The sequence below is a fragment of the Gopherus flavomarginatus genome, chromosome 7, assembly GCF_025201925.1.
Source record: "Gopherus flavomarginatus isolate rGopFla2 chromosome 7, rGopFla2.mat.asm, whole genome shotgun sequence".
NCBI lineage: Eukaryota > Metazoa > Chordata > Testudines > Testudinidae > Gopherus > Gopherus flavomarginatus.
Window position 1 is genome coordinate 106450817 of NC_066623.1, and position 23227 is coordinate 106474043.

General features: G+C 42.3%; 2 protein-coding genes across 8 annotated transcripts in view; one reads left to right on the forward strand and one right to left on the reverse strand.

Annotated features, from left to right (window-relative positions):
• NRDC (nardilysin convertase) overlaps positions 1 to 18430 on the forward strand; it is a 46567-nt gene extending 28137 nt beyond the window's left edge. The window contains exons 20-31 of the mRNA XM_050961654.1: positions 1486 to 1636; positions 3830 to 3957; positions 10091 to 10253; positions 11774 to 11805; positions 12158 to 12296; positions 12846 to 12893; positions 13538 to 13590; positions 14435 to 14518; positions 16775 to 16865; positions 17290 to 17406; positions 17807 to 17896; positions 18215 to 18430. Coding sequence (XP_050817611.1) covers positions 1486 to 1636; positions 3830 to 3957; positions 10091 to 10253; positions 11774 to 11805; positions 12158 to 12296; positions 12846 to 12893; positions 13538 to 13590; positions 14435 to 14518; positions 16775 to 16865; positions 17290 to 17406; positions 17807 to 17896; positions 18215 to 18412 — 1294 coding nt within the window. The 3' untranslated portion in view covers positions 18413 to 18430. The remainder of the gene's footprint in view (positions 1 to 1485; positions 1637 to 3829; positions 3958 to 10090; positions 10254 to 11773; positions 11806 to 12157; positions 12297 to 12845; positions 12894 to 13537; positions 13591 to 14434; positions 14519 to 16774; positions 16866 to 17289; positions 17407 to 17806; positions 17897 to 18214) is intronic.
• Positions 18431 to 19674: 1244 nt separating this feature from the next.
• Positions 19675 to 23227, reverse strand: part of OSBPL9 (oxysterol binding protein like 9) — a 127424-nt gene continuing 123871 nt past the window's right edge. For all 7 annotated transcript variants that reach the window (XM_050961665.1, XM_050961664.1, XM_050961667.1 and 4 more), the window contains 4 exons: positions 21744 to 21822; positions 21142 to 21233; positions 20639 to 20774; positions 19675 to 20338 (listed from right to left, as the gene is read on the reverse strand). In XM_050961665.1, coding sequence (XP_050817622.1) covers positions 20264 to 20338; positions 20639 to 20774; positions 21142 to 21233; positions 21744 to 21822 — 382 coding nt within the window. In that variant the 3' untranslated portion in view covers positions 19675 to 20263. The remainder of the gene's footprint in view (positions 20339 to 20638; positions 20775 to 21141; positions 21234 to 21743; positions 21823 to 23227) is intronic.

Consider the following 23227-nt stretch of genomic DNA (forward strand, 5'->3'; position numbering starts at 1 on the left):
AACAAGTTGAGATAACAGCTGCTGCCAGTAAGCTCCCTCAGTCTTGAGCCCTGGGGGGGGTGGTGTGTGTGTGTGTGTGTCCCCACCCTCCTGCTCTATGGAGATTGGTTAAAGGAGCAGGGGGAGAGGGACACCCTGACATTAGCACCCCTCTTCTCTTCCCCCTCAACCCCCTCGCACAGCAAGCGGGAGGTTCCCGGGAGCAGCTCCAAGGCGGAGCGCAGGAGCAGCACATGGCAGTCAGGGGAGGGACAGCGGAACTGCCCGGCAATTGATAGCCTGCTGGGTGGCTGCTGCACAGGGAACTTAGGGGAGCGGGGAGCTGATAGGGGGCTGTCGGTGCACCCTGGTTCCAAGCCTCCACCAGCTAGCTCCAATGGGCTGCTCTTTCTGAGAGCAGTGGACAAAGCAGGCAGCTGCCAAACAATGTTACAAGAGAGCATTGCACAACTTTAAAGGAGCATGTTCTCTAATCCATCAGCAATGTAACAACAAAACACTGTTAACCAGGATGATTTAAGTGAGGAGTTACTGTAGCACTGCATCTGCTAGAACAGAATGTTTCTGTGAAGGTTTTGTGATGAAGATTGCCTGTTGTAGATACTATAGCCAACAACTTGGGGAAAAGTGTGTAGGTGAAGAGGAAAGCGATTGGATTACACTTCAGCGTATGCACCTCGTCCTCCCATTCTTGGCACCCCTACTAGCCCTGAGACCTGTCAGTTGTAACAAACAGTATAGTGACTTTATCATAAGACCACTAAGGAGATGCAAGGGAGGAGTGGGTTTTTTATGTATCTTTGTTAAACTATTTTTTTGCAGGCCTTACTAGAGAAAGTACTGGTCTGAACTTTTAACCAGAAGCAGTTTGTTCTAATTCTTTATGGCAGTTAGAATTTTCCATTGGCTAAAAAGGACTTTAAGTAATATCTTTTAATACCTATTAAATCCTAATCATAGCAACTTCCACTTCAAATAAAGCTGGCTTTCTCAAATTCCTTTAGCATATTTTCTGTATTAACACCCCAATATTCAACAAATGCACTTTACTATGAGCTGATGTTACTTGAAATATACATTCTTTATTCTAGTTGGATTTTAAACCACATATAGCAGAGGAACGGAGTTGCTTGTGTACTATCCTGATGTGCCTTGTAAAGTGAATAACTTCTCCTTTTTCATCTGATGCAAAAGTACTTTAATGCCAAAATAACCTCTAGATAGCCCTGGGTTTTTTTGAAGAGAGAGAGAAATACACAGCCCTATGTTTGTAAACTTCTACATTGCCCAGGACTAAATTTCTTGCAGAATACAAATCCTTTTTTAAATTGGGTTTCGTGATTGAAGTCTTAAATGTCTTTAGCTATCTAGTGAAATAATTCTTTAGGACACTTTGGCGTATACTCTCAGAACCACTGACTTTTTTATGGTGGTTTGTGTTTCTCTTTCTTTTTGGTTCCCACTTCAACCCCTTTCTCCATGCAGTGTGGTGCTTTTTGATACTTTCGTAAACATCCTCACCCACAACCTTGCTGAACCAGCATACGAAGCTGATGTTGCTCAACTGGAATACAAACTGGTAGCTGGAGAGCATGGTTTGGTCATTCGAGTGAAAGGATTCAATCATAAATTACCAGTGAGTACTAGCAGTATGTTTTCTCTACTATGAGTCAGCCAGACATTTGCTGGGTATCATTTTCTCAACTATTCACAGTTCTGTCTTTAAATATTGGTGTCTATTAGTGGTCTTTCAACCCATTAATAGTTTTGTATACAGTAAAAAAAAAAAAAAAAAAAAAAGAAAAGAAAAAAGAAAAAAATCAGTCTTCCTACTGAGATGCTCATAAATCTGCAAGAGCAGAGAGAGTGTGTAAGTTTCCAGGTCAGCAGAAAGGCATAGTGACAGGGATTGATGCTGGTGGGAGTGCAGTGGGGAGTCATGCAGGAGATATTCAAGAAAGCTGGGTGTGGAACAGGGTTCCAGAGGTGATCAGATGAATTGTCTGGCCATCTATTCTAATTATGGAGGAAGAAACTTTCTCAAAATCAACTGACTCCTCTTATTCCTTGTCCCAAAACCAAAAAAAAAACCCCACCATAAAATGCCCTATCCCAAACAAAGCTTTTAAGAAAAGGAGAAGCTCTAGAGACTTGTGAAGTCAAGTAGGGACTTTGAGATTCTTGGTGTATTTTACGTAGAAGGCACTCAGATATTATGGTGATGGATAGCAATACAATAACCTAAAACAGATACCATCTCTGTTAACACACTGTCCTTCGTCCTCTCCCCACCCAAAATGATTATTTTTAGTAAGGAAGGTTTCCTGGTCTCTCATGTTCATTTGAGACACAGGAAATACAGTTGACCTCATATAGTAATCTTCTTGTTGGGATGTTTTCACTGAGAAATGCCCAGCACTATTCACAGTTGTGGAGATATTGAAGCAGCTGCAGATATTTCTAAATAAACCTTTGAACATTGCTTTCCAATATGCACTTTACTTAGCAGTAGATAAGGTTTACTGTCAGACTTCCACTATAAAATACAGTCTTCAAAATCTCTCCTTTTGGACAGCAGTTTTCCATGCTTTTGTGGATTTATTTAAAGTGAGGAAAAAATTGGTATGGCAGGGGGTAGGTATAGGACAATGCAGAAAAACTGTCTTTTTTTTTTTTTTTTCTGTAAATTATTTTACACTTGCTCATCTGTAAGTCAGAAATAGTTGAACAAAACAGACATACTTTTGTGTACTGGCTCATCTGTGAGAATAGTATTCTAGATACATTTGCAGCAGAAGGTAGAATTAAGATAAAACTAAGCAATTACAAACCACTTCTGACCGTGCTTGGTTGGGATCTGATTTTATTAGAGGTTAACAAATTCTTACGCCATGCCACCCTCCTTCTGTGCCCCCCTCCTCCCCCACTGCTGGCTTACTTAGAACATGGCAGCCTCAAATGGAGGCTGAGGGAGAGTAAGGGCTTATTTGCACTACCACTTTTACTGGATCAGAGGACTTGGTTACAACACTGTTAAAACTTGTAGGTTAGACTTAACAAGGTGAAAGCCTTGGACACTTCAAATTGCAACTGGGTCCTTTGACTTGATTACAGTTGTATATATGAGGCCAAAGTTTATCTTTTGAAATATAAACAGTAAAATCTTCAACACGAGGGAGAAGAAAAACCATGGGTGTAGAGAGAATTGAGGCTCTGATCTGTACTAGGTTCTGCAATTTCTTATGCATTCTCAGCTGCCATTAATATACATCATTTTAAAAATGCTCCCCCCCCATCCCCCTGCCATTGAGGAGATACAGTAGTCAAAATAAAGAATGTTCTGCTTTCTTAAATGAGACTGGCAAAGGAGGGTTAATAGATTTGTGCGTGCATGCAACAGGATGTGTTTGTGCTTGTCCTTTATTTTAGAAATATCAGGAACACGGAGTCTTGTCCTCCCTGTATTTGGGGGGACTCCTGGGAGGATGAGAGAACTGGAATGGAGGCTTTTGCAGCCCTCCATTGAAGGGGCCTGGTTGTTGAATCTTTCACAAGGAGAGAGAGATTTTTTTTTTCCCCAAATGTTAAAAATGCTTAATCAAAACAGACCCTGGAGATTTAAACAGTCTGACTGAATTCCCTTTCTCTTCTGACTTGCTCGGGTATTTTGTGATGTCATCCTACTAATTCTATATTTGTCCAAAAAATAGAGAAGGTTCTGACTTTCTAATATAGAAAAAAGTCTAGAATTCACATTGATCCTCTTCAGCAAATAATATTCTCCTATTTGGTAAAAATAGCTTAGAAAACATTTTATTTTTCTTTCCAGCTGCTGTTTCAGCTCATCATTGACCACTTGTCTGACTTCAGTTTTACTCCAGCGGTTTTTGAGATGATAACAGAGCAGCTAAAAAAGACCTATTTTAACATTCTCATCAAACCGGAGACCCTGGCCAAGTGAGTGTCTGTAGGGAGATTAAATGTGGATGGGCTTTCTCTGGTTTAGGTGGGATATCGCTAGAGTGGAGTTTTCTCTGCTTTAATTATGTTGTCATGCAGCTGCAGGAGTTCCCTGTTACAAGGATAAATTATTGTGCAGTATTCTGCATGGTCAGTGAATGAAATGAATCTTGGCATCCTCAGGAATAGAGCACAGAACTTCCTGCTTTATAAGAAGTGCTGGTGCAGCTGATTACATAACAAAGCAGAGGTATTTTTTTCATTCATATAAGGGAGTGTGTATTGAATAAATTACAAACCAACAAAAATAAGTGTTAAACTCTTGTCATGCTATCTAATAATCAAGAGGATGGCTTGAGTGGAGGAGCGAGGTAATTTGAGACCAGTAGAATCAGGCCAATCAGAGCTAACTTTACATACTAATATTAAAGGATCCCTTTCCTGGGGTTTCGCTTTATTAATTAAAGGAATTAGTAATAAGATTGCTCAGTCCATGCCCTCGGTCTGCTCTTGGACCGAAGAACCCTGCATCAGTACAGAAGCCTCTGTTCCTTCCAGCGTGCAAGAGGCTGTTCCAGTGGCTGATGGAAGGTGGGGTGGGGCTGGCTTCAGCCCTTTTTGGCAGGACCCTGTGATAACCGTCTTGTCCTGATTCAGTGTGAGGCTTGCCAGCCCTATCACATTGGATGCTCTTTAATAAATGAAGAGTTTTCTTTATTTTTTCTTCCATACAGCTAATTTTATGGCATAACATAACTATCACAGGCTAAAGCCTGAGCCCAGCAGGCTACACAGCAATGAAACAGTCCTGTAGCCTGATCCCCGTGAGCCCAAGTTGGCTGGCACAGGCCTGCTGCGAGTTATCTAGTTGCCATGTAGACATACCTAGCTTGTCACAGCTAAATACAAAATCTAACAGATAGAATATGTGCCAACTACTTATGCTAAACTAAGCTGAAGTGGGCTGTTAACACTCCGATAGTCATAGGACAAAAATAGGAGGGGAGTCAGTGGGTTACAGATCGTTGTTAAGCCATAAATCCAGTGTCTTTATTAAGACCATGATTTTTAATGTCTAGCAAAATTATGAATTTAAGTTCCCAGGCTTGTCTTTTGAAAGTGCTGTGCAGGTTTTCTTTGAGGGTGAGAACTGATAAGTTAGAAATAGAATCGTTGCTTTGTGAAAAGAGTTCACCTACTGGTGATATTGTCTTTTATCATTTTCCTATGTGAATTCATTTGAGAGCATAGTGATTTGTCTGGTTTCACCCACATAGTTGTTGGGGCATTTACTGCACTGGATGATGTACAGCACATGTGATAACACGTGTGTATGACGGGACCCATGGATCTCTAAAGGTGTGTTGTGGGGTGTATGTCTGCAGGTTTTGCACCTGTTCTGCCAGGGTCTGATGCTGCTTTGATTTGGTGTGTCCTGGTCCATAGGGAACTTACTTCTGATGTGTGTTGCAGGGGAGGAGGGGTGTTTGAAGGCAAAAGAGGGGGCTCAGGAAATATTTTTTCAGGATGGGGTCCCCATCAAATATGATTGTAGTTGTTCAGTATCCCATATGGGTCCCAGTTTGGGGTGGTGGGTGACAACTCAGGGTGTGAGGTCAAAGGAGATTCAATTTAAAGAAGATAATTGGAGATATACCAATCTCCTAGAACTGGAAGGGACCTTGAAAGGTCATCGAGTCCAGCCCACTGCCTTCACTAGCAGGACCAATTTTTGCCCCAGATCCCTAAGTGGCCCCCTCGAGGATTGAACTCACAACCCTGGGTTTGCAGCAAAGAATCCTGTGGCACCTTATAGACTAACAGACGTTTTGGAGCATGAGCTTTCGTGGGTGAATACCCACTTCCTCAGATGCATGTAGTGGAAATTTCCAGGGGCAGTTATATATATGCTAGCAAGCAAGCTAGAGATAACGAGGTCAGTTCAATCAGGGAGGATGAGGCCCTGTTCTAGCAGTTGAGGTGTGAAAACCAAGAGAGGAGAAACTGGTTCTGTAGTTAGCAAGCCATTCACAGTCTTTGTTCAATCCTGAGCTGATGGTGTCAAATTTGCAGATGAACTGAAGCTCAGCAGTTTCTCTTTGAAGTCTGGTCCTGAAGTTTTTTTGCTGTAGGATGGCCACCTTAAGGTCTGCTATAGTGTGGCCAGGGAGGTTGAAGTGCTCTCCTACAGGTTTTTGTATATTGCCATTCCTAATGTCTGATTTGTGTCCATTTATCCTTTTCCGTAGAGACTGTCCAGTTTGGCCGATGTACATAGCAGAGGGGCATTGCTGGCATATGATGGCGTATATTACATTGGTGGATGTGCAGGTGAATGAACCGGTGACGGTGTGGCTGATCTGGTTAGGTCTTGTGATGGTGTCGCTGGTGTAGATATGTGAGCAGAGTTGGCATCGAGGTTTGTTGCATGGATTGGTTCCTGAGCTAGAGTTATTATGGTGCGGTGTGCAGTTACTGGTGAGAATGTTTCAGGTTGGCAGGTTGTCTGTGGGCAAGGACTGGCCTGCCACCCAAGGCCTGTGAAAGTGTGGGATCATTGTCCAGGATGGGTTGTAGATCCTTGATGATGCGTTGGAGGGGTTTTAGCTGGGGGCTGTATGTGATGGCCAGTGGAGTCCTGTTGGTTTCTTTCTTGGGTTTGTCTTGCAGTAGGAGGCTTCTGGGTACACGTCTGGCTCTGTTGATCTGTTTCCTTATTTCCTCGTGCGGGTATTGTAGTTTTGAGAATGCTTGGTGGAGATTTTGTAGGTGTTGGTCTCTGTCTGAAGGGTTAGAGCAGATGCGGTTGTACCTCAGTGCTTGGCTATAGACAATGGGTCGTGTGATGTGTCCGGGATGGAAGCTGGAGGCATGAAGGTAGGCATAGCGGTCGGTAGGTTTTCGATATAGGGTGGTGTTAATGTGACCATCACTTATTTGCACCGTGGTGTCAAGAAAGTAGACCTCCCCGTGTAGATTGGTCCAGGCTGAGGTTGATGGTGGGGTGGAAGCTGTTGGAATCGTGGTGGAATTTTTCCAGAGTCTCCTTCCCATGGGTCCAGATGATGAAGGTGTCATCAATGTAGCGTAGGTAGAGAAGGGGCGTGAGTGGACGAGAGCTGAGGAAGCGTTGTTCCAGGTCGGCCATAAAGATATTGGCATATTGTGGGGCCATGCGGGTGCCCATAGCGGTGCCACTGATCTGGAGATATATATTGTCATCAAATTTGAAATAGTTGTGTGTAAGTATAAAGGCACAGAGCTCAGCAGCCGGTTGTGCTGTGGCATTATCAGGGATAGTGTTCCTGATAGCTTGTATTCCATCTGTGTGTGGGATGTTTGTGTAGAGAGCCTCTACATCCATGGTGGCTAGGATGGTGTTTTCTGGGAGGTGACCAATGCATTGTAGTTTCCTCAGGAAATCAGTGGTGTCATGGAGATAGCTGGGAGTGCTGGTGGCATAGGGTCTGAGTAGAGAGTCCACATATCCAGACAGTCCTTCAGTGAGAGTGTCAATGCCCGAGATGATGGGGCGTCCAGGATTTCCGGGTTTGTGGATCTTGGGTAGTAGATAGAATAACCCTGGTTGGGGCTCTAGGGGTATGTTGATTTCTTCTGGTGTTAGTGTAGGGAGTGTCCTGAGTAGATGCTGTAGTTTCTTAGTGTATTCCTCAGTGGGATCTGAGGGAAGTGGCCTGTAGAATTTGGTATTGGAGAGTTGTCTGGTGGCCTCCTTTTGGTAGTCAGACCTGTTCATGACAACGGCACCTCCTTTATCAGCCTCTTTGATGATAATGTCGGTGGTTTCTGAGGCTGTGGATGGCATTGCGTTCTGCACGACTTAGGTTGTGAGGCAAGCGATGTTGTTGTTCCACGATTTCTGCCTGTGCACGCCGGCGGAAGCATTCAATGTATAGGTCCAGACTGTCATTTCGACCCTCAGGAGGAGTCCATGTGGAGTTCTTCTTGTGCTGTTGGTGGGAGGGCACCTGTGTATCAGTGCACTGTTCAGTGTTGTCCTGGAAGTATTCTTTGAGTCGGAGACGGCGAAAGTAGGCTTCCAGATCGCCACAGAACTGTATCATGTTGGTGGGGGTGGCAGGGCAGAAAGAGAGTCCCCGAGATAGGACAGACTTTTCTTCTGGGCCGAGTGTGTAGTTGGATAGATTGACAATATTGCTGGTTGGGTTAGGGGTACCACGGTTGTGGCCCCATGTGGCAGGTAGTTTAGACAGCTTACAGTCCTTTTTCCTTTGTAGAGAGGTGAAGTGAGTAATGTAGATCTCCTGTCTTATTCTAGTGAAGTCCGTTTGTATAGAAGTTTGGTTATCCAAAACGTCTGTTAGTCTATAAGGTGCCACAGGATTCTTTGCTGCTTTTACAGATCCAGACTAACACGGCTACCCCTCTGATACTTGAAACCCTGTGTTTAGCAGGCCAATGCTCAAACCACTGAGCTATCCCTCCCCCCCAAATTTCTGTATTTAAGAGGGTTCTCAGGTATTTGGGTGGCCCGTTCCATTATGCAGTCTGTTTCTCTTGGGGAGTATTCTTGTTTAATGAAGGCAGTTTTAAGTTTAAGACTGCAGTTCTCAAATTACAGGTCAGGACCCCAAAGTGGATCGTGACCCTATTTTAATGGGGTCGTGAAGTCTGACATTAGACTTGCTGGGACCCAGGGCTAAAGCTGAAGCCAGAGTGCTTTAACCCTGGTTTCAGGGCTCACGCTTCTGCTTTGGCCCTGGGTGGTGAGTGACGGGGCTCAGGTGGTTGTCAGAAGGGGGTCGCAGTGCAATGAAGTTTGAGAATACCTGTATTAAGGTGTCTATCCCAGATTTTCTCCTTGGAGCATATTCTGGGGTATCTCAGTGCCTGGCTGTATATAAGACTTCTTGATGAGTTTGGGGTGGTTACTGGATCTGAGACGATAGATGTGGTGATTTGTGGGTTTCTTGTAGATTTTTGTCTGTATGGTTCCATTGTTGAAGCTGATCCTGATGTCCAGGAAGTTGATGCTAGTGTAGGAATGTTCCAGAGAGTTTAATGGACAGATGGGGGTTGTTAAAGTGGTGGTGTAAATTTGTGAGGGAGTTTGCTGTCTGTGTGGATAAGGAAATTTCACTGTGTATCTCGGGTATATCATTGGTTTTGTGGGTTGTCCCCAAAAATTCTTCAATCTATAACCCACTTTTGGTCCTGTGATTACAGGGGTGTTAACGGGCCACTTGACCTTGAATGTTCCCTTAGAATACGTGCTAACTACTTATGCTAAACCAGTGGTTCTGAAACTTTTTTACTGGTGACCCCTTTCACGTAGCAAGCCTCTGAGTGCAACCCCCCTTATAAATTAAAAACACTTGTTAATATATTTAACACCATTATAAATGCTGGAGGCAAAGCAGGGTTTAGGGTGGAGGCTGACAGCTCGTGACCTCCCATGTAATAACCTCGCGACCGACTCCCTGAGGGATCCTGACCCCCAGTTTAAGAATCCCTGTGCTAAACTGTCTGTCAACCTTGTATGAAGCTGTGTCACTCTGAGTACCTTTCTCAGACCTGAGGAAGAACTCTGTAGCTTGAAGGCTTTTCTCTCTCTGTTGGTCCAATAAAAGATATTACCTCACCCACCATGTCTCTAATATCCTGGAACTGCCACGAAGACGACAACACTGCATACTACTTTTATTTAATAGCCTATATTTCCACATGCAGTTCTGCTTCTGACAGATCATGTTGTGAACCACTTTTAACATGTTACTCGAACAGTTCTAACTCCTGCTGTGGAAAAAAACAGACCTATATCGGTGAGCTAGAGAAGAAAGGGTAGTCTGTGCATCACAACACACCCCAACAAAAGCTGTTTAAAGAGGTTACTGTGGGAAGCAGGCTTTACATCTTTTCCCCAAGGACAGCCCAAAGCAGTTGGGCTGCAGAGATCCCAGGTTACCTGAGGCATTCTGAAGCTGAAGCAGGGCTGAAGTCCCAGGGCAGACTGATCAGTACTAGATATTTCTAGTTAGGATTAGCTGAAATATTGCTTGTCAAAGATCTTGGGTTTAAGAAGTTAAGGGTTCTAAATCACCGGTGGGTAACGTATTTTGAATTAAATAACTTTTTTCTCTTGTTACAGAAATGTGCGTCTTTTAATTTTGGAGCATGGCAGATGGTCTATGATAGATAAATATGAGACATTAATGAAGGGCCTTTCCATCGAGTCTCTCTCATCCTTTGTTAAGACTTTCAAATCTCAGCTCTATGTAGAGGGTCTTGTACAAGGAAACTTCACAAGCAGAGTGAGTACCAACTTCCGCAGCTGAAGCATAAATTCTTGAATTTAGGAAGTGATTGAACACAGTTGGCACAAACCCTGTTTCACCAGCCTATGGCTTTGTCTGTACGGGCAGTTTTGAGGATATCTCACATAGGTGCAGCTCCCGTTAACACCATGGGACAGCTAATGTAGAACTGACCACTGGTGATTTTATCCCTGTGTTGTCTAAATGAACTCAGTCATATTTTTTTTTTAACTCCAGGTATCGATGACAAGGTGTTTTAAACACTTCAGTGCTGGTGCACCTGTGGAAGAGTTCCCTAGAGCTGTCAGTGCAGATACAACCTGTGTGTGACAGGATGTCAAACTGTCTCTCCAGGGCCCAATACTACTATTGTTACTCTCTCACAACTGCTATTGAAGTCCAGTGAGGACTGTCTGATCCAGCCATAGGCCTGACCTAGTCTAATGGGCTTTTTAAAACTTGGATACAGCACGGTTTGTCCCCATCCATGCAGTGTCACAAACGGGTGGCCACTGAGGAACAAACTTGCAGCCTTCACTTTGTACCCATCAGTTTATCTGTAGTCTATTGAGCCTTTTGGGAAATTCACTAGTGTATTGGTGGGGATTGGGGATCCAAACATAGCCATACGGGCTGATGGATTGTAGGGGAAGCTGAGGTTTAACCATAGTTCTTAGTCTCTGTTCACAATGTATTTTGCGCTAAGTGTAGTTTGCGCTGTAGTTTGAGTTAAAGAACTGCTAGGACCCTGGATGCCCTGCAGTCACACAGTGAGCCCTGGTCTGTGCTGGTGGGGGGAGCGGGGAATTGATCTAAATTATGCAACTTCAGCTGCATTATTCACATAGCTGAAGTTGACGTACTCAGATCGATTTACCGTGGTGTCTTCACTGCGGTGAGTCAACTGCTGCCGCTCCCCCATTCACTCTGCTTGTGCCTCTCGCGGCGCTGGAGTACAGGAGTCGATGGGAGAGGGCTCGGGGGTTGATTTATCATGTCTAGATGCGATAATCGATCCCCGCTGGATCGATCGCTGCCCGCTGATCTGGCAGGTAGTTTAGACATACCATACGCTCTGCTGTTTCTCTCGTTTGCTGGCACTGCCTCAGCAGGTGCCCATGCTGCTTCTACATAGCACTCCCACTTACCTAGTACTACTTCTGTGAACATCTGTTAGCAGATTCTCCAAGACATTTCTCACATTTAGTTTCCTCTTTTCTGGCTTCCACATTGCCCTGAGAGGCTACAAACTTCCAAGGAAGAGACTGGATTAGAGATGTATGTTTCCTTGCACAGTGTAACACAGATCATGTTGTACTGTAACGTTGTAGGGGAGGAAGTGACTTGTGCTGTTAACCTCTGGCCAAAATGCTGTAATGTGTGGCAAGGCTGGGGAGGATTGGACAGTTCTGTGTTCGCTGGTTCCTTTCTGGATGGCTGTAGTATATATTGGGGCTGATACCTAAAAGGCTAATAATTCCATTCTCCAGAGTAAAACTGTTTGTTTTCTCTCTTAGGAATCAAAGGATTTTTTGAATTATGTTGTTCAGTGAGTATTTCTCTTTAACTCTCTCTCTCACCTTTTACAAGTGGGAGCTATATTACAAATATATATTACAAAGCTATGAACCTGGGTTAACTTTTGGTGGTGGGGGGGCTGGGAAAGAATGTTGGAAATAGTTGGAATTACATTTTTCTGAAAAAAGGAAACTGTATTGTCACTATTTTCCAGAAATCTGGTTTTGATGGCAATTAAAGAGGTGTTTATAATTTGTGGGAGAGGGAGGGGATTGATGCTAATTTGACTTGAGGCATCTGGAATATGAACATCGGTTCTTTATTTTGGTTTAAGGAGTGGGACGGTGAGTATTTTGATGCTTTGCTGTTTGGACTCTCTTTAGAAAGCTGCAGTTCTTTCCCCTACTGCACCCGTGTCCTGTTCAATTTCGGGTGGTAGACCTGCCAAACACACACCTACTGTGCAAGGTGAAAGCCCTTAACAAAGGTGATGCCAACTCTGAAGTGACAGTCTATTATCAGGTGATGTGTTAAGCATTTGAGTATACTAATATGTTTTCCTTTTGGGGACTGCTGCTACTTGTTATGCTGATGCCTTTCCTAATCCAGACTGCACAACAATTCTCCAACCATTATTTTCTAGAATATGTTCTGAATTCTAGCAAGCCCATTAACAGAATCTCCATGAGCAAGACCCAAGTTACTAAAACTTTCTTAATGAAGTTATAGTCTTTGTAACTTTGTGTGAGAGTTCTAGATTTATTATGCCTTGTGCAGGCATATTCCATGCTCTTCCATCTTGATATTGCCTTCCTCCCTGATTGTGCCTGCTGCTGCCTGCCTGTTCTTTGATTACATTGAAATTGCCTTTTCACCCAAGGGGCTGTTTTGAGCACACATCAGAGGCCAGAAAGTCTGGATTTTTTTGTTGCAAATTGCAATGTGTGCTTAGTGCTGAAATCCATCCTGAATCGTTTTTCTCTTAACGAGGCCATTCTAGTGACTTAGACCCATAGCTCTTCTCTTTCCATGAGAAACTCTAAAGTGTTTTCAATTGTTTTTTTCTTTTAGTCTGGGGCTAGGAGTTTACGAGAATACACCCTTATGGAGCTGCTTGTGGTAAGTTTTTGCTCCTTTCCTAACAAATCTTGAGTGCTTATTAACATGCACCCCGAGAAGCGACACTTCTATCCTGTCCGACATTGTTTCGCTGTCAGTACAATGCTACAGATGAAAATGAAACACAAGTGAGACACATATATGCCTGTGATCTGCTCTAATTAGCCTATTAGTTCCTGTGTGTGTGTGTGTGTGTTTTACACTGATACCAGGCCAGCCCAAATGAGCTATTTCATTCCTCTCTGGGATATGGGGAAAATTGAGGCTTTAGGGCTTCTCTTCAGATTACAGCAGTGGCACAGCTGTAGCGTTTTTTACTGAAAATGCTACTATGCCAATGGGAGATCTTCTCCTGTCAGCGTAGTTAATCTGCCTCCCCAAAAAACGGTAGCTATGTCGACAGAAGCAGCTGTCCAGTTTACATAGTCCTGTCTATACTGGAGTTAGATCAGTATACCTACATTGCTCAGGGGTGTGGATATTCAGTTGTACCAATGTAAGTTTGTAGTGTAGACCTGGCCTTAGTGTCTTTCCACTGTTTGTTTGTTTGTTCTGATCTTCGATCATATTTTTGTACCAACCCTAAACCAAAGCTGCCGTAAGCAGCAATGCCTTCTGACTGAACTCCTCCTGTTGTATTTCAGATGCACATGGAGGAGCCTTGCTTTGACTTCCTGCGAACCAAGCAAACCCTTGGGTAAGTCAGCTGTATTGGAGTATTGCTCCTGTTCAGCTTCTTTATCATGCTTGAGTCCCATCTGTACTAAGAAACTCCATACTGCATGGTAGCTACTCCTGCCAGTACAGTGTAACATACCATGACCAAAACCAGCAGCGTTTTTTGACACCATCTTTAACTTAATTGCTTTGGTGCCCTTGAAAAATGGCAAGGTTATGCCAAGTAAAGCTGCTGTCAAGTTACTGACAAAAAAACCAGTTTGCAGTCAGCAAAGTCTTGTAATCCAGGTTGGAGTCCATAACCAGAAGTTAATGTAATTTGTCTAAGCAGAAGACTTTTCCCTCTAGCTTGATCAACATTGACTTGGACGGTGGAGCTAGACTTCCTCAAAAATAACCTCCCCTCACTTGCTCCCAAGTAGCCACTACTATAGCTTTCCCACAGCATTTATGCAAGGGGTCTGCTGAGCTGGAATTAACTCCTGTCACAACTGCAGGTGCATCCCCTTCTATTTAGGCCCTTTTGTGTGAACTAAGAGACCCCATTAACCCTGACTGCACAGTACCTGTTTTATGGGGGTTCTTGCACGTTCACAGATCTGGGTTGCCGGATTTCTCAGTACACGAGTACTCTGCTAAGCATCTTACAAAGCCCAAAAGAGGATTTGCTGAACGAGAAAAAGCCCAGACCACTTGATGCAAGAGATTTGATTTGTTGTTCCAGAGTGAATCTTTTGCATTGATAGACACCTCTTTGCTAATACCTCATGTCCAACTATAAACAATATTCTGATTTCATAGTTATGGATGGTAAATGTAAAATGGCTTGTACTAGTGGAATGACTTTCTCCTTTTGGTTTAAGCTACCATGTGTACCCTACCTGTAGAAATACATCTGGGATCCTCGGGTTCTCTGTTACTGTAGCAACACAAGCAACAAAGTACAAGTAAGTCTCTTACCGATTTTAAGAGGGGTCTGCATGTTAATGATTCCATCTTGGGGCCCTTTGAATTCTGTGGTTCTTCACAACTAACCTCTGCATATTTTGGGTGAAGTAATAGTTGCTTACAACCATGCAAGCGCACAGCCAAATGAGACATCATGGTCTCCTGAAGGTCAATTGAGCACAAATAGAAGACAAAAATTTCAGAGACGAGGAGCTCCTCCTCCACTGAACACTCTGGGAAGCTGGTACATGGACAGTGTTCAAAGCTAGGGACGAGCAGAGAGCATCCTAGATGGACTCAACTGTTATGATGGAATAGGTGCTCTTTCCTAAACTCAGAAGTTGGGCTGAGTCTGATTCAACATATAGGGCTTTATATAACACACAAAGTATTTTTGAAATGCACCCAAAAACTAATTGGAAGCCAGTGGAGTTACAGGTGTAATGTTTCCTGTCTGGAGCACCTGGCTTAGCAAGTGGGGTCACTGCACTCTGCCCCATAGTTAAGGCTTTCAGATGTAGCTCCAAACACATTGATGATCTAGAACCTCATTTAGCAAAGTAGTTAAGTATAGGGCATAACTTTAAGCATGTGCTGATATGTTTGCTGAGTGGAGACCATAAGCAGGAGCTGGTAAAGATACGGCATGGATAGCTGGTGAGCTCCACGTCGGAGGGGAGCTCACAATCCCTTGCTGGCACAAGTGAAGCAGCACTCCAGATCAGAATTCAAACTAGGAGGAAGGGAAGGATGTTAACACTGGTTTGATAGAACTATTGCTAGGAGTAACAAACATTTCTCTCTTTTTGATCCCTTCATTCTTCTTATGGATAATAACTTATAGGGGAAAGCTCTTGAAGAATTTAAATATTGCCACTATTGAAAATGAGTGGAGGATTTATTTATGATCATGCAAGAAGTAAATAGGATGTGATGAAAGTGAGATATATGGGGCTATGAAATAATATCCTAAGGAAGGTGGTGGAACCCCCAGTGTGTGATTTATTTAAAACTAAGTTGTACAAAGCACTAAAGAATGTAGGAGAGGTGAGGATGTTTGTCATAGAGGTCACAGATTCTGAGACATTCTCTGCTTCAGCCCCAGGGGTTGCGGGACTCTAGAGCTGGCAGTCAGTGGGGCCCTGGCACGGCTTCGGCAGTAGGCAACAGCCCCCTGCAAGGTTTCAGCAACTGGCAACCTTGCTGGACTGGGGGAGGGAGAACAGGTCTCAGGTGAGCAGTGGGGTGTCCCATTTTCTCTTTCGGAAAAATGATCACCCTGCAGCTTCCAGCTGCCCTAAGCAGAGGGGGAACCCTACAGCTCCCTGCCACCATGGAGCTGCAGCAGCAGAAGTCACAGACAGGACACAGCTTCATGAATTTTTGTTTATTGCCCCATGACCTGTCTGACTTTTACTAAAAATAACCATGACAAAATCTTAGCCTTAATGATAGGGAGATGGACTGTGTATGGATTTAATATCTTTTTATCTCCTAGTCTAAGAACAGTTGAATCAAGATGAAAAAAAAAGTGTAGATGGTGTATTGTGTGTGTGCACTGACTTCTGACCTCATGGCTAGAGCTACATTTGATCTGGTGTATGACAATAGGTGGCTTTCACTGAATAAAACAAATCTAGTCTCAACCATGAAGTATGCTTCTTTGAACCATGATGGAGCTAATAGTCTATTCTTCTGCAGCAGCTCTGCTCTGACAAAAATCTGAAAAATGACTTTTCTTTTGAGAGAGTATTTTCCTGGTGACAACAATTTAGCCACTATATAGGGCAGCTGGATATGTCCATGTTTAGAAACTGCCAGCCCTGGAGGGCTGCTTTTACAGGTTTTTGAGCTGGTCCAGTAGGGTCAGAGGAACTGCATATTAATATTGTGTCTCAATAGTTAAAACAGCTAGTATTCCTATCTCCTCTGCTTCAGTGTCCCCATCTGAAATGGAACTATTTTTGGTAACACTGTCTCTGCACTGACGGATGCTGAATCAAGCATTAATAATCTCTTGCTTGATATAGGAGTAGCAGTGACTTTCCTAGCTATCTTTACCTTATTTCTTAAGGCCTGGAAGAAACTCGGAAAATGGAAATGTCTGCACATTGTGTATACCACAGCAAGGAGGAGGATGTTCTCTTCCACTAGGCCTAAGTGTATTATAGTTCCCAAATTCAAAACTGGTGACTTCCCCAACTTACTGGAGCGCTATTTATTTTATTATTTCTACCCATTCTTATTTTTTCCAGTTCGGAATTGGTTGACAAGAAGATAGAAGATTTTCTTTCCTTCTTTGAAGAAAAAATCAAGCATTTGACTGAAGAAGCATTCAGTACACAGGTAAGGGAGACCAAGCAACTACATAAGAACAACAGTTAGTGAAGGAGTAGAGTCAAACAGCACACACAGTCTGTTTGGAGAAATTGGAGGTACATAGCTACATTAATATTGGCTCCTGCCTGGTTTCCAGGAAGTGGCTGCAGTGCACAGTAGCATCCAGCTTAATTAAGTACTGGACAGATTTTCTCTCCTGTGAATTTTTACTCCTCTTTGTCACAGAGCTCTCACTATTTCTTTTTTTTCTGGAGGTGGCCTTAGTGGGTACCCAGCCTCATACAATGAACTCTAGAGCTGTTTGTCATTCAGTATTTAAAACAGCCCAGATATAGACTGATGCATATTAGATTTAGCACATTCAGTGTTGGCTTTGAAGTAGAATCCCAGCTCTTTCAAGAGAAATACTAAGTGGGGTTTTCTTATGCAGGTCACAGCTCTAATAAAGCTTAAAGAGTGTGAAGATTCCCATCTTGGAGAAGAAGTGGATAGGAACTGGAATGAAGTGGTGACTCAACAGTATTTGTTTGACAGGCTTGCCTGTGAGGTAATGAATTTGTTCATATTGCAAATAACTTCTATTCAAGAAACTTTAACCTCTTTGTAGCAGGTGCTTTACATCACAAAATAGTACCACTTCAAACACATTTTAGATAGCCCTGATCCTTGAGGGCCCTAGAGTTTTGAGATGTGAAAGTATTGTGCTAAGGAGTGAGCTCCATGCAGAAATTAATGTTGACACTTGAAACAGATTGTTGCAACAAACTTTATTTTCAGAGATTGTGGAAACTTACAGCAACTCCACTTAAACATGTTAGTTTCCACCACAAACTGTTGCTTTCAAGGCTTATACATTTGGCTGCAAATTGCTTTTTAAATGTTGGGAATTAGAATGCTTTTGAGATTAGTGTTTAGCAGTTTGAAAAGTGTGCTCTTGTGGTTTTTAGATTGAAGCTCTGAAATCCCTTACAAAAGCAGACCTGGTGGACTGGTTCCAAGCTCATAGAGGCAGTGAGAGCAAAGTGCTCAGTGTACATGTGAGTATGGGTAGATGCAGTTCTAGATTCTCTGCTCACTTAGTCTTTCCCAGAAAGACTTAACACCATTTTTAGACCCTAGTTGTGTTTGTAACTAGTTTCAATTCATGTAACTACCTTAAATCCATCTCCTGAGAGAATACAGTAATTTATGCTTAATACTGAGCTCTGAAAAGTGCAGGGGAAAAAATCACTACCTATGTTTTAGTCTTCTAGCTTTCCTCTGGGAGACAATTGAAACAATCTATTTTAAATGAATGGGTCTTGAAACAATCTTCCTGTTTTCTTGATGATAAAATCTGGCCTTTGGCTTTTCAGGTGGTTGGATTTGGAAAACATGAAGGGGATGCAGAAGTACCAGCTGTCTCTGATGATCAGATCTCCTCATGTGGTGAAATACCTCAGCTAACTTTCTTACCTCCTTCCTCCTTGATGACTAACACCACTTCTATCAAGGACATCAAAGCTTATACATCAGCTCTGAATGTTCTCCCTTACCATAAAATATTAAAATAAATGTCATCTTGCCCTACAGTAGTGTAATTTAAATTATTTAGTCTCTAATGTAAGATCTTAACTCCTTACCCTCTTTTGAAAGCTGGAACAACTTAATTTTTACAGCTGTTACAAGGAAAATATTCCTGATCTAAAACAATTCTTAAATAACCTCTTGTCCCTCTTTTGCCTTTATTTTATTAGGCTATTTTCTGTAACTGCATGGTGTTAATTTACAAAGCATTAGTTTAAAAGTTTACAGATGGTTCAGCATGAATGCTAAAGTGAACTGTGCAATAATTACTGAAATAATTGGTTGGCTTTCATTAGATACCTACAGTACATACTCCTATAACAAATGTTTCAATAAAAATGTATTTTCTATCCAAGCCACTGTATATTATAAGACAGTCTTATCACCTTTTTCAGATCTATTACTGCTGTGTGTAGTGAATGGGCCACTTAAGTGTTAATTTATAGCTACCTCAAATGCAAGGCTTAACTCAAATGATAAACAGTAACTGAGTAGTTGCTGGTTATATGCTAATATAGGATTAGGCTCTAATTTATCAATTGTAGGATTAACAGTTGTCTGGTGTAAATGCCACTTTATCACATCCTATAGCCCCAAGCTACTGATAGCTAGTAAAAATTCAACTTACTGCTATGAAGCAGAGTACAACAGCCTAATATCAGTTGGGAAGACAAAGTAATCACTTGTTACCACACCATAGAGATGTAAGTAGGACAAACAAGGCCATGGACAGAGGCTAAGGCTCCACTAGCAGTGAGGAGGAGAAGAAGCCTCCAAAATCAAAGCAAGTGGCAAGGGAAATCCAAGACAAGTAATAGAAAAGTAAGCTTTTGTATCAGCTGCTGTTAGATTTCTAGTAATGTACAAGTCTACAAAGAGGTCCTATAGCACAGTATGACTACACAAATTAATTCAGGAGGGGATGAATCTGACTAGATTCTATACAGCAGCAGAATCATCATTTTGAGTTTGTCACTATCCTATTTTATGTTTCCTCAAAGCTTAAACACTGTTCAACCCACACACAGTTAGGCTCTCAATTTTGCTATCTGGCTACTGCACATAGGGTGAGAACACTGATACTGGGTAAAACTTTCAAAAGCACTTTACATGACTTAGCTACAAAAGTCCTTATCACTTTTCTAAAGCACCTCAATTCCATTTTAAAGTGTACTGGATTTTTATAACTACACAGTTTCAAAACAGTCTTGCTGTTAAAGGTTTTTATGAAATAAAAACAAATCCATAAGAAGTTTGAAAAATCTATTTTATGAAGCTTTAAGATACACTGAGTATTTCAATTGTAGTCTATGGTTACATTTTAATTTCTAAAAAAAATTATTTTGGGTGAGAAATGCCAAAAGGTTTGATTTTTATCATACAGGTGGCAGATAACATTTATGTAGATTTCTAATAAACTGTCCAATCAAAGGAATCCTCTCATTTACACAATTAAATCCAGTCAACAGTTTTGATAAGTGAAGTCTTGTGTTTTTTTATATATGTAGACCCCCCCCAGAATATTATGCAACAGAGACCAACTATGTCCTTTTACAGTGGTTATACCAAGTGGATGCTTCTGAAGCATGGGTGAGGACTCAGCCATCATGTCTTTATTCAGATTGTGTATTCAAACAAACTTCAAAGTCCAAAGCTACTATGTGACTGTCAAATAGTTGAACAATTAAAGCAGGAAATGTCTTATCTGCCTTATTAAATCCAGTATCCCTGAGATAGGAACCACTGTAACTGGAGGGGACAGGATCTCTAAAATAAGTACTTGATAGTCATAAAATTCACTAAGCCAAGACCTGAATGTTTTAGGTTTTTATAACCACTTAATGTTTAGTGGCAGCAAGTCGTTTCAATAGTGGTTCATCATAAACCCAACATTCTCCATCTTCATGGAATAACTAGAAGAAAATAAGGGGATAATTAAATGCATGTTTTTATGGAAAAGAATGAGGTAGAACATAGATCAAGGCTGCTGATAATGGAAACCATATATTTGGTGTTTGTTATTACTACTTCAGTTTAAAGCAGGGTTTCACTGCTTCCAACAGCTCCCAATGGCCCGACCTGCAGACAGGGCAGGTAAAACACACTGGCCTGGCTAGCCCAGGGCTTTCCCTACACAAGTGGCGACCCCTGTTTGAGAAACCCTGATTTAAAGGATAAAAGCCTTTCAGATTTACATTTGAATAAAAGCTCACCCTTGTTTCCCATGATGTCTCTTTCTCTTTTCTGGCTCTAGCTTCAGCTCTTTGTCTTTCTTCCAGTCTGTGCTTTGCATCTGTGGCTGCATCAATGTCTCTGATTTTTAAGTTGTAAGTTACATCTTTCCATAGGCTAAAGAAATAGAGGCTATTTTCAGATGTTGGTCTAGGGGAGGAAGCAGTGCTACTAGGCTATAGAAACATTTTTACTGAATCTTATCACTGTAAATAAATCTGTAAAGGCCTTTAATGTGTTGCTACAACTAAATCAAAGAATTCTGAGGTCCAAGTTCAGGTTCATTTGTACTTATTTGGGAAACACTTAAATTTAGCACTTGAACTAGTCATTGAACTAATCAGCTATAGCCCCACAGTGCTGCTTAGTATGTATAGTTTGGGTAAATTTAACTCAGTTTACAGAAGTTTATTTCTTAAAAAAAAAAATCCTCAGACATATGAACAAGATAAGCCTTCAACTGTCACTTTAATGAAGCTCTTACCAGCGGGATTCATATTCCTCTTGGTCTTCCAGTTTCTTCACTTTCTTCTTAATTGTAGGCATTTTCTTAGTATCTATAAAGACTACACTCTCCTAAAGAGAGAAAGTTATTCTGCTGTTAATGTGTTTAATTTTTTCCTTTATTTTTTCAAGTTTAGTCTAGGCTTTGTTCATACAATACATTTCCTGGCAGAGGACAGATAAAGGTCTGTTTCTTGCTTCGAGTTTTTCTTACAGATTTCTGTAGCAAAAGCCTACAGCCATCAACTACCCTCAAGGTAATTTTAATCCAGTGTGAAAAAAATTATACAACACCTATGAAGTTACAGGCAGCTTCACACGAGCATTCTCCCTGTGTTTTTAACATCTTAACTACTGAAGTAAAGGACTTTCAGGTGCTCCACTCTTCACTTTTGACCTAAAGCCATCATTTATAAAAAGCAGGAGTGAAACTTCTACTGTAGTCCCTTAGCATACAAAGTCAGTATTTTCCATCCATAAATATACATAACAAAATGCAATGGCATATTCTGATTTGCCAGCAACACAAATACCTGAACACACTGTTTCTGATAAGAGTAAAAACAAGGTAAGTTGCTTTACCCCTGTTGCATATTTTGCATACATGACACCATTCCATTCACCTTCAATTGAGCAGAAGGATTTCTTGTCATTAGGAGAACTAAATGAAAGAAAAAGTAAAGTAGTTAAGTTCATTATTGCACTACAACCCCCCTCTCAGGGTCAGGTCCTTCTTGTCCTAGGTACTATACATATAAATAGTAAGGCAGTGCTTGAAGTAAAGAATAGAAACTGTCAATAGAGATGGGAGAAGTATAGCATCTCTGTTTTACAAATGGAAAAAGGGGGGGGTGGAGAGAAGCAGGTGTTTTTGGATGTAACTGCACTGGTGCAAATTCTTAGATCAGCTGAGCTAGTGTAAAACAGGTTTTGATCTGGAGCAGCGTGTCTACTCCAGTGCACATTATTCTAATCTAGACAAGCCCTACATTACTAAATTCAATTCACAAAGCTACACACAAAAAGTTCGTGGAAAACTAGTAACACAGGGCAGGCATTTCAGAGGCTGAAGATTGAGTGAATGTGTCCAAATCCCACTGAAATGCAATGAGATTTGGTTGTCTAACGCTTTTAGGCCTACCCTATGAAAACCCCAGACAGCCTGAAAGTACAGCTAAGAGAATAGGACGCATTCATATACACATTGCTAGTTTGACTGTTTATGGCAATCTAATGTACAGCCCTTTGTCAGCCTCCCTCCATCCCCTTAATTACTTGTATTACAATAAAGTCCCCAGTCAGGACTGGGGCCCCCATGATGCTAGGTCAGGGGAGGGCAAATGGCCCAGGGGCCACATCTGACCCTTCAGACATTTTAATTTGACTGTTGAGTTCCCACCAGGGAGCGGGCTCTACGGCTTGCCCTGCTCTGCGCAGCTCCCAGAAGTGGCATGTCCCCTCCAGCTCCTACGCGCAGAGTCAGCCAGGTGGCTCCACATGCTGCCCCTGCCCCAACCGCTGGCCCGGCAGCTCCTAGCTGACCAGGAACCACAAGCAATGGGAACTGTAGGGGCAGTATGCAGAGCTGCCTAGCTGCCTCTACACCTAGTAGCTGGAAGGGGGACATGCTGCTGCTTTCGGGAGCTGCTTGACGTAAGTGCCACTCAGAGCCTGCACCCCTGCCCTAGCCCTGATCCCCCTCCTACCCCCCCGATCCCCCTCCTACCCCCTTGGTCCCAGGCCACCAGTCCAAAGCCCCCTCCCACACCCTGAACTCATTTCTGGCCCCACCCCAGAGCCCTCTCCCGCACCCCAGCCCTCAATTCCATGAGCATTCATGGCCCGCTATATAATTTCCATACCCAGATGTGGTCCTGAGACCAAAAAGTTTGCACACCCCTGTGATAGGTGGTGATTTAACACTAAGTAAGACAATGCCTGTACTGGAGGGGTTTACAATCTAATTTAAGATGATGCAACAAGTGAGTATGACAAATAGAGGAAGGAAAGCATCAGTGACCGGATCATATGCAGTCTCCAACCACAATAAGCTTGAATTTAACTAC